The sequence below is a fragment of the Natator depressus genome, chromosome 26 (assembly GCF_965152275.1).
Source record: "Natator depressus isolate rNatDep1 chromosome 26, rNatDep2.hap1, whole genome shotgun sequence".
In the NCBI taxonomy this organism is placed as follows: Eukaryota; Metazoa; Chordata; order Testudines; family Cheloniidae; genus Natator; species Natator depressus.
Window position 1 is genome coordinate 2,555,058 of NC_134259.1, and position 15,277 is coordinate 2,570,334.

The window sequence follows — 15,277 nt, forward strand, 5'->3', positions numbered from 1 at the left end:
GGTTAGCATCTGGCAGGTGGCCTCTGTAAAATGAGTGGGTGGTCTAAGCCCACTTCTCCCTGGACAGGGAGAGCCACCACATTTGGCACCCTTGCTGGCAGCCTCAGAATGGCCAAAGGAGACCAAATTCCTGCTTTGGGGGAGGATAGCCTTCTACTGGCAGGGTGTGCATGAAGCTGGCACTGCCCATCAAACCTGCAGCGTAGACAGAAGGCTCCTGGGTCGTCAGTGACACCTTGCACCACCACAAAAAGTTGTACACGAAAATGCATGCTGGAAGCGGTGGGGGAGGGGGAGAGGAGATGCAGGAGAGTGAAGCGGCTGCACAGCTGGGGAACAGACACTAGCAGCGCCATGCTTTCCCCATTAATGCCTTGTCATGTTGGCACTCCCTCCTCCACAACCACAGTGATCATAATGGCCTAGTTCCTCCTTCTAGGCTGCCCTCAATACCACTCCTCAGATCGGCAGGGCGGGAGAGGTCATGGCAGGAAGGCAAAGTGCATCTCTAATGCTGCATACCTCCTCACATCAGCTGTAGGTCTTGGACACAACTGTGGCCGTACTTCACGGAAGGCCAGTGGCAGATCCTGCTGTTTGAGTCCCAGGCATCTCTTTGGTGCTGCTGCTGAGTGCAAATCGACACACACACAGAGACTTGGAAACCAAACGTTCACTGGTGACCTAGTTTGTTATTTAAATGCCGCTCTCCAGAATTCAAAGTCCACCGCATTAACCCACTAACCCAATAGGTTCCTGCAGTACTATGATCCCTGGCACTTACCTTCCAGTCTAGATCATTCATTGCCACATTAAGACCCATTAGCATCCAGTTTCCACTCAGGAAGCGAGTGGAGAAGATGGGAGAGAAGGGAAAGCAGGTGGGCTTCATGGAGGGAATATGAGCTAAGGAAGAAACAGATTCACAGCTGAGTCCATCATCATTTAGTCCCATTCTTCTGTGGTCCATAGCAGAAAGCATACTGAACATAAGGGCTTGTTTGATATATAAAAATACAAATAGCCCAAACTTGTTATTGCTGTAGAGATCAGGGTGGAAAAGCACCATGTAGGCCAGGAGATTGTTATTCCTTGATAGCTGGTTGTCAGGTGAGCCAACACAATCTGTAGTGATAGCCATTCTACCACCTTCCTTTTTATTTTTTGGGGTGGGAGGTGGGGAATCATTGGCTAATGCTCTCTATAATTTCTTCTGTTTCCCTTGCTTCAGGCCTGTTCCTTGCTTGGGTATTTCCTGCTCTGTCCCAGCCTCCTTGTGGCTGGAGAGCACAAAACACTTCCATACCTCTAGCTAGCGATTTTAGCCTATGATTATTATGGACGTATCTGTACCCCACAGCCAAGAGGTACGAATATGCCTCTTAAACCAGCTCTACAGAATTGGGGGGCAGTGCCACCCAGAGGCACAGAGAGAGAACTGCTCCCCTCATTTTGGACGCTCTACAGTCTCAGTTTATTTTCCCCTCTGATCAAGAAGCTCTTCCTCTTATGCAGGCAAGCAGGCCCTTTGCTTCAGCTGTCATTCAAAGCAACCCCCTCCTCCAAGACAAGCCAGTCTCACTGAACATCACCTGCATAACATGGGGCTGTCCTGCATAGCAACTGTCCCACCACGTTCATCCAAAACACTGGAACATAAAAATAACATAGAATCATAGACTTTAAGGTCAGAAGGGACCATTATCTTTAATAGCTTTGTGATTGGCACAGATGGTATTCAAATTCACAACGGTTTTATTAACATACTATATCAAACACCGCCCGCTGCAGCTCTGACGAGGGCCGTTCGGACTGCATGCAGTGTTGAAGCTATGGAACACGACAGGTTGATTCAAGAGGGTGTTCTTTTCAGTTACATTTAGAAGATAAAACCCACGGCTGATTTAACCAAACACGTGCACACACAGAAGCCTTTTGCCATGAAAAGCAGGTACTGCTACTGGTGACGAAGGTCTCCTCATTCTGGCAACAGACAAGAACCTGAAGCCGATTGTCAAAATGCGAGTTACAAAACAGATCTGCTGTAAACACGGTCAGTGAAACTCTGTGCTGCAAGAGGGATGAAAGTTTATATCCAAGCCTGGATGAAACAAGTACCTCCTCCTTGCTTTTAGAAAAAGCAGAGGCCAGGGCCAATGAATAAGTGAATTTAAAGATCTGGGAACTATATTACAGCATCTGTGCGGTGGCAATACGACTGATTTCACGTACATCTGGATGCAATGGGGTAATAATACTTTGCATTTCTGCAGCACCTTTCCTCCAAGGGTTTCAAACACATTACAAACAAGCAAGCCTCACAATCCCCCATGTGAGGTAGGTCAGTATTATTATGCCCATTTTACAGATGGGGAAACTGAGGCACAGAGTGGTTAAGTGGCTTGCCTAAGATCACATAGCAAGCCAATGGCAGAGCCAGGAGTCTGAGACAGTTCCCTGCTCTAGCTAGTAGAGCACACTGCAACTGGACTTATCGGGTAGTATGTTAAATAACTCAACACTTTACAAGGGGAGAAGGTTAAAGGCTTAAAAGCAGCCTACAAAGACAGGAGATATGTCACCAGTGGTAAGAGTTAGCAATGCCAGTCTGGAGAGGACAAATACAACCTCTGGCCAGCCAGCACACTCGCACCTTTCAATTTACGTGCCAAAAGCAGAGTGCCATTGACTTACAGTAGCAACTGTGCTCTTTATTCATTCATCAGTTCATTGGAATGGATATATTCTCTTCAGTGTCAATACTGTTAAGTGTTATTGATATGTCTCTACAAAGTAGCTTCTACCTACACATATGGTAGCTATTGAGCCATGTACTCTCTCACTCAAGATGAGTGGATATTTAGAGATGCCTCTGACAAAATTAAAACTGGCTAACCAGAAGTTAGTCCTCCATCAGGTAAACCACTCCTCATATTAAAAATATAATCATGGAGACTGCTGGAGATGCCTGTTGCTCGTGAATAACTCAATTCTAGTGCTTAATCAGTTTATCCAACATAGTTATCCAAGAGCGATTGTTCTTAAAAGTAGTTAAGATACCAAGTGATTTTCAATCACAAATTTTCTTGTTGTTTGCAGGTAAAAAAATCCAGTTTCTACTCACATACAATAATCGTTATAGGTTCTGAGACCTCTGGTCTATTACCAGGTATTTCCCCTCACTGGCATGACAAGCTGTCACTATGGAAGGAGGTGAAAGTGCATAGTTAAGTTTCCCTGGTGTCCTGTAGTTTAGAGCATCTTTCCTCTTTCTATTTAGTGCTCTTGCACAGCCAAGGTCTCCACTTTGCTTTTAGTGTCACTGAGGGCCTTGGCATTGGCTGGTTTGTTGGAGTAGTCCCGCTCTCCAAAAATAACGCTTCCAATCCGGACATTTGTGGATCCAACCTCAATCTGGAGAGAGAAGAGGGAACAAGACAGCCCTCAGACGCCGTGGCTCAATACAAAGTTGTCCCACAGACCATTAACCCTATCAGTAACCCAGCTTGGGGCTTAATCAGTAGGACACACAAGAATGCACGTGTCCTCTATTCCCACATGCAATCTCTGCCCCACATTTGGGCTTCAAAGTGCCCTTTTGATCATTTACTCCAGTAATAAGCCATCGCGCAAAAGGTATCCACCAGTGGAACAAGTTAGCCCTATTCCCATGCTGACAGCAGATCCCAGAACAGAACTGCCAGAGTTTGTTAGTCCTGTGCTTGCCTGCTTTATAACAAAAGAGAGAAAGGATGGCCCAGTGTTTAGGGTGCTAGCCTGGGATCCGGGAACCCCGGGTTCAGATGCCCTGTGAGAGCTTGGGCAAGTCACTTAGGCTTTGTGCCTCTGTTCCCCATTGTACAATGGGGATAGTAGCACTGCCCTGCCGCACAAGGGTGTTGGGAGGAGAAATACATTAACGATTGGGAGGGGCTCAGACACCCCAGAGATGAGGTCCATGTAGGTACCTTAGATACACAGGTTGTGTCCTTAACAGAATCAGTGCTCAGAGTCACACTAATGTGGAAGTCACTGGAGCAAGCCTTACTCTGGAAAGGGTCATGACAAACAGGAGAAGCTATCAAACAGATCAACGATGACCTAGTTCTAAGATGACAGTTAAGATCAGTCTCAGTTAATGAGACTTAGCTTCAGAATCTCAGTGCAGGATGGGCTGCAAGGTCTGGCTGTTGGATCCCTGGCCTGTGCTGTCACTATCCCTAGAGGGAGGTGGCATTGATGGGATGACTGCTACCTTAGATCTTGGGTGGCCAAAGGAAACCAGACTTACTGCATGTTGATAGTCTGTGGACATGCCCATACTCAGCTCAACTTTCTCAATGGGGATATTTAGCTTTTCGCATATGTCCTGTCGCAAGGATATCAAAACCTGAGAGAGGAAACAAGGGGAGGATTACACATTGCTCAGCAGTTACACTGAAAAGCATTCAGTGTGTCCTGGAACAAGCTTTAGGCTATTCTTTGGAGATTCCCTCCATCTGGCTGCAGTTCCCATTCTCCCTGTTCTCAAGGGCTCATGCCTGTTTTTAAGATACCTCATGAGCTTTTGAAAATTTACAATGCAGCTTATCTGTAGGCCACATTAGTGACAATACACACATCCTCTCAAGGGACAGAGCGTCACAGCAGTGTGCCTGGAGCAGGTCTGCTAATTCGGAGCAGCGATAGGACCTTACGCTACTTGGCCTCAGACACAGGCCCCCCAAAGCAGAAAACAGCAAAAGCAAGTTGAGGTTGAAGCTTTGCCTGAAGGCACATCTGTCTGATCAGGCGATTCAGTGCATTTCCTCAGCAATCTTCACAAGACGGGTGCCTATGAATGTCCTGGATACAGCCTCAGGAGAGGACTGGTGGGATTATGCAAAGGACCAGGCTGTTCTAAGTTATACTTCCTTGTAAATCAGACAACATTAATTGACACCTTTGCACCTCCAGGGATAAGGGTGCATCAGCATTTCCAAATCCTGTGGTCAAGGTGAAGCTGTGCTAGCCTGCGTTTTAGAACTAGGAGTCAGGAACTCCCACGTTCTCATCCTAGTGCTGATACCAATGGCCTCTGCAGCCACGCACAAGTCATGAACCTTTAGGTCACTCCGTTTCTCTTTATGGAATAGGGGACAATACCATTTACCTACCTCAGAGTGTCTTCAAAGTGCTGTGCAAACCAAGAATGCTCTAGAAATGCCAAGTATTAAGGAGTGAACATTGGAGTAAGCTGAAGACTATTTTCATTTGGAGCCTTACTGTCATACTTTTAACACAAGCTCTTTAGAGCAGGGACCGTCCGTGTCAGATTAATACATTGCCTACCAGATAGGAGCTTATCCCTGACCGAAGTCTTTAAACACTACCACAATACAAACACCAACCAACAATTCACTTCCTTCCAATACCCAGGAAAGGTTTGTAGAACACTTCATTAGTTACCACACGCAAATGACACTGGCAGAAGCTACACTTACGCAGTTACGGGTGTTTTCTATAGCGTAATTAAATGAGAGTTTGTTAGAGAGGTTATCTGCCTCAGCCAAAAGGAAACTACTTGTTCCGATATAAGGTGTGACCTATGGAACCCAGCAGCCTCTTCCTGATCCTGACAAGGCCTGGTCTACACCTAAAACTTAGATCGACTTTCCAAAGTCACACTTCTGGAAAGGGGTGGATTTACTTCAATGATGGGAAACCCCGCTCCGTCACTGCAGCGTTTGCACTACAGCTTTGACACTGTAGCATAGATGTACTATAACTCTTTGCAGCATAAGGTTGTGATCACATGGTGGGGCGGCCCTTTAAGGGAGCTGGGCTTGGCTGCAACTGTGTCTAGTCATGCATTGCCCAGGCCAGGAATCAGGCATAGCCTGCAGATCACCTGGTCTTCAGATGAAAGGCCAGCAAGCAGCTCAGTTAGGAGAGGCCTCTTCAGGAGATGCAGGGACTTGGGAAAGGACCTGAAAGGGGGCTCTCCCCACCAGCTAAGTGGAAGACTTTGCTGGAGACATCTCCTGTCTGGACAGAGCAGAGGCAGAAGCCCTCTGAGGAAGAGGCTTGAGGAGACGCCATGCAGCCAGACCTGGGGATCTGTTCTGGTTTTGAAAATTAAACCCATCCCTGAAGAAAGGGACTGAAATTCTACAGCTGTTGGGAGTTCTGACACCATGGCCGGGGAGCTGGTCGCACTGACTTACGTTCTTAGAGTAGCGTGACTGTATCTCCCAGCATGCCTTTCTGAAGTCAGCCTTTTAAACTGGAAGAGCTAAGCAACAGTAGCCCTTAATTAGCTGTTTAGTAACTGGATGCTGCACCTCTCTCATCCTGCTGCTATGTACCTGTTTCCTTGCCTCACTGTGGAAGAGATGGCATAGTCTCAGTCAGTTGGGTTCATGGTAGCTCTACTTCCCCTTACGAGTAGTGTGGTGGTTATCTGTGTAGCTGTCCTCCACTAGCCCTAGCCAGGATTACTGCCAGAAGGGCTAAACTGTGGTCCCAGGCATTGGGAATCTTGCCACTGATTTCCAGTGAATCCAAAGACTTGGAAGTCTTACCTGGAAGTCAGGATTTGGTCCCTTACTGAGGTCATGTCCAAAGCTGCCAATTGTCATCAGACCCACAAACTCCAGGCTTGGACACTCCTTGATTATATGCTCCACTGTTCCCACTATTTCTCCAGGTGGGAGTCCATGCTTACCTGAAAAAGAAGGCATATACCGCAATGGTGAAACAGCAACACACCGTCAAACTCCATATCGAGTTCCCTGCTCAGTGCCAGAGGCTGCCTAGATATGGTTTTCATTTTGTTGTAACTTAGCCCACCAAATATCTATGGCCTACAGCAGTATCAAACCAGACACAGGCTCTCCCAAATGGAGCACAGAGTGGTACAGCCACCTGCAGCCCCTCAAGAGCTGTGGAGCATCGGGGGTGGTCTAGTGGTTTTAGAGCACTGAGAAGTCTCCTATGCATTCTCCTTAGCACTGCCACCTTGGGCACTTTGACCACTAGCTTCATCTGATGTAGGAGCAGCACCCAGAAGGTCTGCAATACAAAAAAAATCTATCGATGTTAAAAGAAAATCAACCTTGAAAGAGATTGTGACAGTGCCCCGCTTACTCTGTTCTCTGCAACCCCTCCTCTGTGCTTTCAAATATGAGCCCTTGTCTACACTTTAGTTATACCAGCAAAACTTCACTGGCAAACCCTCCTGGTGTAGACATGCAGTTATACCACAAAAAGAGTGCCTTTCCAGTATAGCTCATTCTGGGTCAGTGAGTGAAATAAGGCAAACGGGCAAAAGCACTTTTTGCTGTTAAAACAGCCTCTATGCCAGGGCTTTTGCCTGTGCAGGTGTGTTGTTAAAACAAAACAAAAAACCCCAGCGGACTATAGCTATGCTGGTAAAAACTTAAGTAGAGACCTGGCCTAAAAATGCACATGTGTCTTGTCACATATCTGCTTGATTTCTGTTAGGCAAGCGAGGCTCCCGCCCATGGCCCCATATTTCCAATGGCATTTGAAACAAACATTTTGTTTGCTGCATAATTGAGGCCTGGCCAATGTAAGGAATAGCATTTACTGCTCTGGTGATGCCAGCAAAGGATACCCAAGCCTGGCTTTTCCTGTTTTCTTGCAGGATTTACCGCCTCCCCAATTTCTCAGTGATAATGGAGGTTTTTTTAACTGAGCTATTCAGACTGAAAAGAGAGAGACTCCATTTTAAAACACTGAAGGCAGGTTGAATTTCAGACCTAGAGTAGCTCTAGAAATACACAAATCAGTCTAACCCAGCTACATCGTACCCATCAATAGCGCTAACAGAACATGAAGGTCATTAGCTCAAATGTCCAACCACTTACTATCTTCTCCACTTGTGTTAACTTGCACCATGATTTTTAACCTCTGTGATGACCCTTTTTTCTGCCACGAGCTGTTCACTTTGTCTGCCAGTTTCACAGAATCCACTGTTTCCACCATAAACAGATTGGGGACAGCTAAGGAGAAATAAAGCAGATTTGAGGGCACTTCTGTTGGCAAAAGCACAAACAACTGTAGCTGGAACACTGTCTCAACTGGCAATAGCCTCTTGTTAACTGTCGCCAGGATCTCCCAAGTCCCAGTCCAGATCCAATACATTTGCCTTGGGCAAGTCTCTTCACCTCTGGATCTCAGTTTCCCCATCCATAAAATGAAATGAACACTACCGACCTCCCTCACAAGGGCTGCGAGGATTAGTTTGTGGTTGTACAGCACATTCAGAACGTATGGCACTGTAGGAACTAAATGCAGAATGGCACCCAGCTTCTTGATACCAACAGAAGTGGAAGAGATGGAGAGAGAAATTTTGGTTGCAAACCAAATGAAATAGTTGAAAATCTCTGTCAAGGAAAGAAATGGATTGAAAGAGGATTTAACCTGTAACAGTGCTTTCTAAAACTTTAAAGCTGCAGGTGTCTCATGCAGTGCAGGAAGTGTTTAGCTTAAAGTTCTGTTTAGACCCCCAGAGCTTACTGTATTTTTCTTGCCTTGCTCTTTCTTACCAAGGCCACTTGCATGAGGAACATGGTGGTGGTTCTTTGGATCATCTGCTCCTGCTGTTTACTCCCCACTTGAAGTCATAAGCCCCTCTCTGTGAAGCAGCAGGGGCAGAGGAACTAACATGCACACAGGCATCAGTAAGAGAGAGACAGAAACAGAATGATCTTGTCACCAGGTTTCCACAAGGCTTCAATCATTCTTTAGCGCCATACACCAAAGACAGACTTTAGACTTTGCATAGCAAGTTCAGTGTGCTACAGTGTGCATTTGCCGTGGAACACACAGATTATTGTGGCCAATTTAGCAGATGGTGGCAGTTCAGCTTGACCCCTTGCTACAAATGGTACATACCAAAATATCCCTCAGTTGTGAGGCATCTTCTCTCCCATTCTTATAAGAGGTCACAGTGACCCAGCAGAGAGAGAGCTTGGGCTGTAGAAGAGCTAAGTAAACATCAAAAATACCCTGGGATCAATGAAATACCATTCTGTATTGGATTCAAGAATTGCCAGATAGGATTGGACCAGAGCCTCATCCCAGCTCAGTAGCCTGTCTCCCACAGTAGCCAGTGTCAGCTGCAACAAACCCACAGTGGGTAGGTATGAGAGTCTACTCCCTAAGAAATTTCCTCCTCACCCCCAATAGAAGTTGGTGCACGCCCAAGAGGTTTTACAGCCCTTCCAATACTTATAGTTGGGTCCGCAAAAGCCCTAGTGTAGACACAGTGATACCCAAAAAGGAGTGTTTTTTCTGATCTAGGCCTTCTCTACACTACAGAGTTTTGTCGACAAAATAGTGGAGATGTACACACTGAAATGCTCCTCCCGCCAATGTAACTCCCCTGCTATGCGGACATAATAAAACCACCTCAATAAGAGATGCAGGGCTTATGTCCGTGTAGTTAGGGCAATGCAGTCTTACATGGGCTATTGGCTGACATTCTTGTCAATTTCATGGCTCCATTGGAGCTACCTCAAAGCTGGGCTGCTGTCCAGTCTCCACTCCAAGCCAGACTGCCACCCAGGCTCCCAGCTTGGGCTGCCGCCTGGACTCCCCACTCCTCACCGGGAGCCCTGCCATCCCCCGGCACTTTGGCAGCCGGCCGAACTCCAGGTGTGGATCTCCCCACCGAAGGCAAGAAGCCCCAGGTGGCTGGCCTCCCATCCCCAGTCAGGAGCTGGAAGGCGAGAAGCCCCCAGGGCAGCTGGGCTCCTGGTGTGGAGCTGAAAGCCCTGGAGTTCTCGGCCCCACAGTAATTACTGCAGTGGCTGTAAGTTGACCTAACATAGGTTGACTTATCTTTGTAGCGTGGACATAGCCATAGCTTATTTTGTTGAGAACCTGATAACAGATATATCGGAAGAAGAACTCATTGGTACGTATGAACCGCCTATACACTAGGAGGGTTTGCTGTATAGCTATACCACCCAACACTTTCTAGTATAGCCAAGGCCTCATTTATGCACTTTTGAAAGTTTTACCTTTAAAGCTCAGAATAGCCCCATTATCCTCGCAAGTGTCTAGTCTTTTTTTAATCCTGCTAGGCTCTTGGTCTTTGATGTCTTGGGGAAATGAGTTCCACAGGCTGCTTTTTATTTTAGTGTATGTGAAAATTCACAAGCACAAAAGCAGTTCTCTCTTGCAGTCAGAGGCAAATATCAGACACACCAAAGTCATATTCCCCCAATGAAGGGGCTCCCTGCCTCCTGTGCAACAAAGGTATCACAGAGCTACTTTGAATTGCCTCCAGCCAGCAGTGGACTATGGGAACGGATAACAGCAGACAGAAGTAAAAGTAAAACATGAAGCCAGGACCATGCTTTCTTGGCCTGTAATCAACTGCACTAATGGGTTAATCAAGCAAGTTATGACACTGGAAGAACTTGTTGCTCTGGGACACTGAGCATAAAGAAGTTAAATTAAGTTTACCAATCAGTTTGTTGACATTGCTCTTCTGCAGATGGCCTATAAAATGCCATTTAATCTCTGGACACGAAGACATAATCTGAGAACAGAGGAACAGAATTAATCAAGTTTGAACTGCAATTTTTTCACCAGCCAAAAAGCATTTGGGGCTGAAAAAATAAACAAACAAGCCAGACACCACTTTCTATAACGTACTGAGGGAAGTTTGGCTCAGACAGTGCTTCTGGTGCTAGTGAGGTTGGTTCCTGTGGGGAGGACTAAGGGCATAGAATGTTATGCAAAATGTGGGCAAAAAGCTAACCGTAAAACAAGGTTGTTTCTCAAAAGCAAGTCATTATCACTGGCCTTTAAAACCTGAGAACAGCCTGTATCTGCTGTTGCAGAGATCATTACTGGCAATGCAGGGTCCACACGCAAGCCTCACGACTAATTGTGCTCGTTGACAGGAGCTTCAAGAGTTCTGATAAACAGGCCTGAAACTAAGGATACCCCCACCCCAAACCTTGATTCCTTAAAACAGCGATGGAATGTCTGCATAATTGTAAAGATACTTTGGGGGTGACGGGGAGACTATATTAAAAAAAACAACAGTATACTTACTTTGGAGTCTGATGCCTTTTCTAGCAATTCTTGAACCTGAGTGAATTAAAGACATTCTCTTGTTAAAACTACATCAGGCATTTCTCCATTTTCTGCTGGAAGAGCAGAGGTACTGTGCCACAACCAGCGTTCCTGGGACACACCGTACAGCTGTACCAGCAAATACACAACTACGGACTTTCCAAGGAGTGCGTATGGGGATGATGGTGAGATGGGGACTGCTCTCTCCTCTGTAGCACCCAGTAGTGCTAACGGATGTAATACATTGGCATCACGAGCAGAACATGCTACATGGAGTATAACAGACAGGCACAACTCTGCTGAGAGTCTGGCACTTGGTAGAAGAGGACTCTGAAGTTAGGCAGTGCGCTTTTACTTCTACTGCCACTTTGAACAGCATTCAGATACAGGGTACTTTTTCTCACTACTTTACCAAGAATGCACATCTGGATTTTTCCCCCCCTCCTCTACCTGGCCATAAGCTAGCATCCTTGTGCACAGGAGGTCAGCTAACAGTGCTGTTATTTGGTACAGAAATATCAAAGTTTCAAGCACTGCTTGTAGCTCTCCCTTCTTGACACCGCTGCCTGAGGTTTAATTGCAAAAACAGAGCAGGATGTAAGCAAAGGATCTAGCCATGAAATACTGCAGCCCAGGGTTATGGCTTGCTGGGTAAAATACCCAGTTACTCCCTTTTCCATTATGCCCTGTTGTCTAGGATGGAACTATAGCATTTGTCAAGAAATTAGAAGACAAGAATTCATACAGTGGTGGTTAACCAACCTTAAAATAAAGAAAAATGCTCCAGTCCACAAAAGAAAACCTAAATGTGGATTCGAAGCAGAGTCCGCTTTTACTAGTCATCCAGGGGCTAAAGCTTAAGGGCTCACCACAAGAGAGAATGCTTGTCAGATAGTTTCTAAAAGGCATGCTGTAGTTCAAGATCAACTTCTTGGGCCAGCAGGAATTCAGTGAATGCAATTCTATGGTCTGTACCATGCAGCATGATGGACTAAATCCCAACAGTCTCATCTGGCCTTAAAGCCTATGAAATAATGGAAGAAAGGTGGGGGGCACTTACATAGTTTTCTCCAAAACTGCGTTGCCCTTGATTGTAGGCCTCTATAACCATGTCTGCAGGTTTGGTTTTACTGACAGCCACGAGTCGAGGCTGTACAGCAGGGAGACCCTGTCAAAGGAAGCAGTTGCGAGAAGTCAGTGGCATGAATACCAGGACCAAACCTCAAGTTTGCTCCTCAGTTGAGAGGGCTATTCAAAATCTAGTGGAGTTATCCTCATCGCCAGCTACTTAAAACAGCCTCTTCTCTCTCCAAAAGCCTGTAGTCTAGCCCAACCTGCTCTGTAGTGCAGAAGGTGTCACAATATGCCACTAAGGAGAAGAATTTAATAACTGTCTTGAGGAGGGTCTCTTCCACTTGCAGTCATAAGGGCCATGCTGGCGAGATGCTTCAAGGGCTTATCTACACATGAAAGACAGATGGAATAAGATAGGGTATGAATTTAAAGCAGAGTAACTATTCCTGATTAACTCTAGGTGACTGCTCTTATTCCAACGTGGAATAAACTAATCTGGAATAAAGCACTCTTATTCCAGAATAAGAGCATCCACAGATGGACTCAGTCAGAAATAGCACCCCATGTAGATAAGGTCCAGCAATCTTAACTGACAATTTGGCCACATCTACACTGAGAAAAAGCATCATGTTAGAAGATGTGTTAACTTAGGGTTTAATGTGACTTTGCACCTCATGTAGACAAGGACAATGTTTTCTCAAAAACTACTAACCGGTTGCAGTTAACCCTCTTCTGCTCCTAAGCGTAGCTACAACCAGCTAGCGTGTCATTAGCCACATCTGTCCTCGTCCACATGAAGTACAAAATCATGTCGGTTAATATGTTCGTTAACTTTCCAACACAATGTTGTTTCCCCAGTGGTGTGGCCTTACAGAAACTTTTGACACGCTCTTTTTACAGCTAATTCCCTACAAACGTTTCTTGATCTCTTACTGCCCAGTCGGGCGTGAACTTCAGGAGAGTGAGACATCCTCAGTATAGAAAAAGCAGGGCCTTCCTTCAAGCTCTACGTTATGCCACTCAAGCAGCCAGAGCTGGACTGAAGAGGACAGCTGGGAGAAACGTATCTGGGTGCTTACATTAGTTACACTACCAGAATCCCTCAGGGACAGCAAAAATTCCCTGATTTTTCCTTCCATTAGATACAACACAAAAATACGAGGGCTGGGATAATCCCTCCTGGCGCTTATGCTTTTAGAAGCGGGAGACAGAGAGAGACGGCTAGTAGCGCAGTGCTGGGGGTGGGATATTTTCAGAAGGCAACACAGGGTGGGGGAGCATGTCTTGGGGATGGAAGAACGACAGCAGCCCCTAAAGCAGCTGGGGCTCTCTGGATAGGTGTATGAGACCTCTCCCCCCCCCACACACACACACGTGAGACTCCTAGAATTTGGGGAAAACAATAAAAGCCGATTTCAACTGAAGGGAAGGGAAGAGAAAACCCAGCCAGCTCAGGGAGGGGGAGAGACGCTCTGCAGCCACCTAACCAACCCGTTTGCTCTCCCCACCTTAAACACACTCCTTCCCCAACCCCCCCCCCCCCAGCCAGCCCCAACCCCCACCCCTTTCACTCCTTGGCACCCGCCTCCCACCAGCCTTCACCCAGAAACGCACCCTACCACACAGAGCCAGCTTGGGGGGGGGGGAAGAGGGGGGCAGGGAGAAGAGAAAGAGGCCCTGCTCCCCCTCAGTGCTGGGGGGCCCAGCGGGTAGGGCAGCTAGTGGGCCCATAGGGCGGGGGACCCCGGTGCTGGGGTGGGGGCAGGGGGGCCCATAGGGCGGGGGACCCCGGTGCTGGGGGGAGGAGTGTGAATCAAGCGGGCCCCCCCCAGGCCCTGGCCCTCTCACCTGGGGCCGCCTGGCCACCGCCTGCTGCACCCGCTCCGTGACCGCCCTGAGCGCCGGGCCCAGCCCTGCGCCCGCCGCCATCCCGGCTCTCCCCCACATCCCCCGCCGAGCAGCCTCTCCCAGCCCCACTTCCGCCACACGCGCCCCGCCCGCTCCTATCAGCCAATCGGCGCGCGCCATCCAACCCACCCGGCCAATGGCTGCGGGAGGTGGGGCCAGGGAAGCGAGGCTGCGCCCTCAGACTGGCCGCGCTCAGCGGCCATTTCGGAAAGGTCAGCAGGGCTAAGCACCGCCCAGGAGTGGCCGCCTACCAGGCAGTGGCCGTGCACCCTGCGGAGCGGGGCTGGCCCAGCCCAGGGGTGCGTGTCGTGCCCCGGGTGCATTGCCTGGACTACAGGCAGCTGCGGGCAGGGACCAAGAGCTTAGAAGCACCCACATCAAATGACAACCGTTAATGGGCATGATGCAATAGGTGTAATACAAGTGTGGGATTGCTAATTGCCATTACTTATCCCTGTGATGCCATTAACAATCATAAGGAAGCTAGGATTTGCAGAGAGGCATCATCAATTAACCTTTAAGTACATTGACAATCATAATTAACAATACACATACTGTACTCCGGTCTGTTCAGGTGGCTACAGGGCTCTCCTGAGCATCTTCCAGTAGTGCTCAGCTGGCCTCTGTTACTTGTGATTCTTTCTGCCTCGCTTCCCCTTAAGGAGCAAATTCTTGTATCATTTAATATATTACATCGACACTGAGCTTTGTGTTTATGTCAGCAAAAAAGCAAGGGCAAAGATGAGGGGTGAGGGTCTCTCATCTCTCTAGTGAATGCTCTAACCACTGCACTAAAGGAGCTTTCTTGCTCACTCTGGCCCAAAGTACACTTAGCTATTTATACACAGGGGAACAGTGTCAACAGGAGACCACGCTGTAGGCTCTGGTTTATTTAAATGGGGCTTGATTCGCTAATGTTTTTTATATAACACTCCCAAATAGGAGTTGCTATCTTTGAAAGTTTATCTTTTCAGGGACAATTTGTTTTTGTAATAACCTTATGATGCAACATGATCACACTATGATGCAGAACAAGTTTGAACAAGGGATGGGAAAACCAACGGAGCATGGGATTTCATGAAATATTTTATTCTCTTAGTTAAAATCCATTTATTTTTCATGGAATATTACATTTAAAAATGTGGGACATCCAACTAAATGTATGGTTGAGCTACACAGACTAAGATTCTTGCTGGAA

At 47.2% G+C, this 15,277-nt stretch overlaps 1 protein-coding gene across 1 annotated transcript; it reads right to left on the reverse strand.

Annotated features, from left to right (window-relative positions):
* Positions 1-1,687: 1,687 nt before the first annotated feature.
* On the reverse strand, positions 1,688-14,134 carry PLPBP (pyridoxal phosphate binding protein). The gene is made up of 8 exons (XM_074940058.1): positions 14,020-14,134; positions 12,158-12,265; positions 11,077-11,112; positions 10,480-10,555; positions 7,872-8,006; positions 6,564-6,706; positions 4,292-4,390; positions 1,688-3,414 (listed from the first exon to the last, which is right to left on the reverse strand). The coding sequence occupies exons 1-8, from the start codon at positions 14,116-14,118 to the stop codon at positions 3,277-3,279; spliced, it is 834 nt and encodes a 277-aa protein (XP_074796159.1). The 5' UTR covers positions 14,119-14,134; the 3' UTR covers positions 1,688-3,276.
* Between the last annotated feature and the right edge of the window lie 1,143 nt (positions 14,135-15,277).

What these genes read in the sequence shown, in the direction of transcription:
- PLPBP (XM_074940058.1), bottom strand. Translation starts at nt 14,118, where the DNA reads ATGTGGGGGAGAGCCGGGATGGCGGCGGGCGCAGGGCTGGGCCCGGCG. An exon ending in CGGTGGCCAGGCGGCCCCAG is followed by an intron (nt 12,266 to 14,019) that starts GTGAGAGGGCCA and finishes TTCCTTTGACAG; the next exon opens with GGTCTCCCTGCTGTACAGCC. An exon ending in GCAGTTTTGGAGAAAACTAT is followed by an intron (nt 11,113 to 12,157) that starts GTAAGTGCCCCC and finishes TAATTCACTCAG; the next exon opens with GTTCAAGAATTGCTAGAAAA.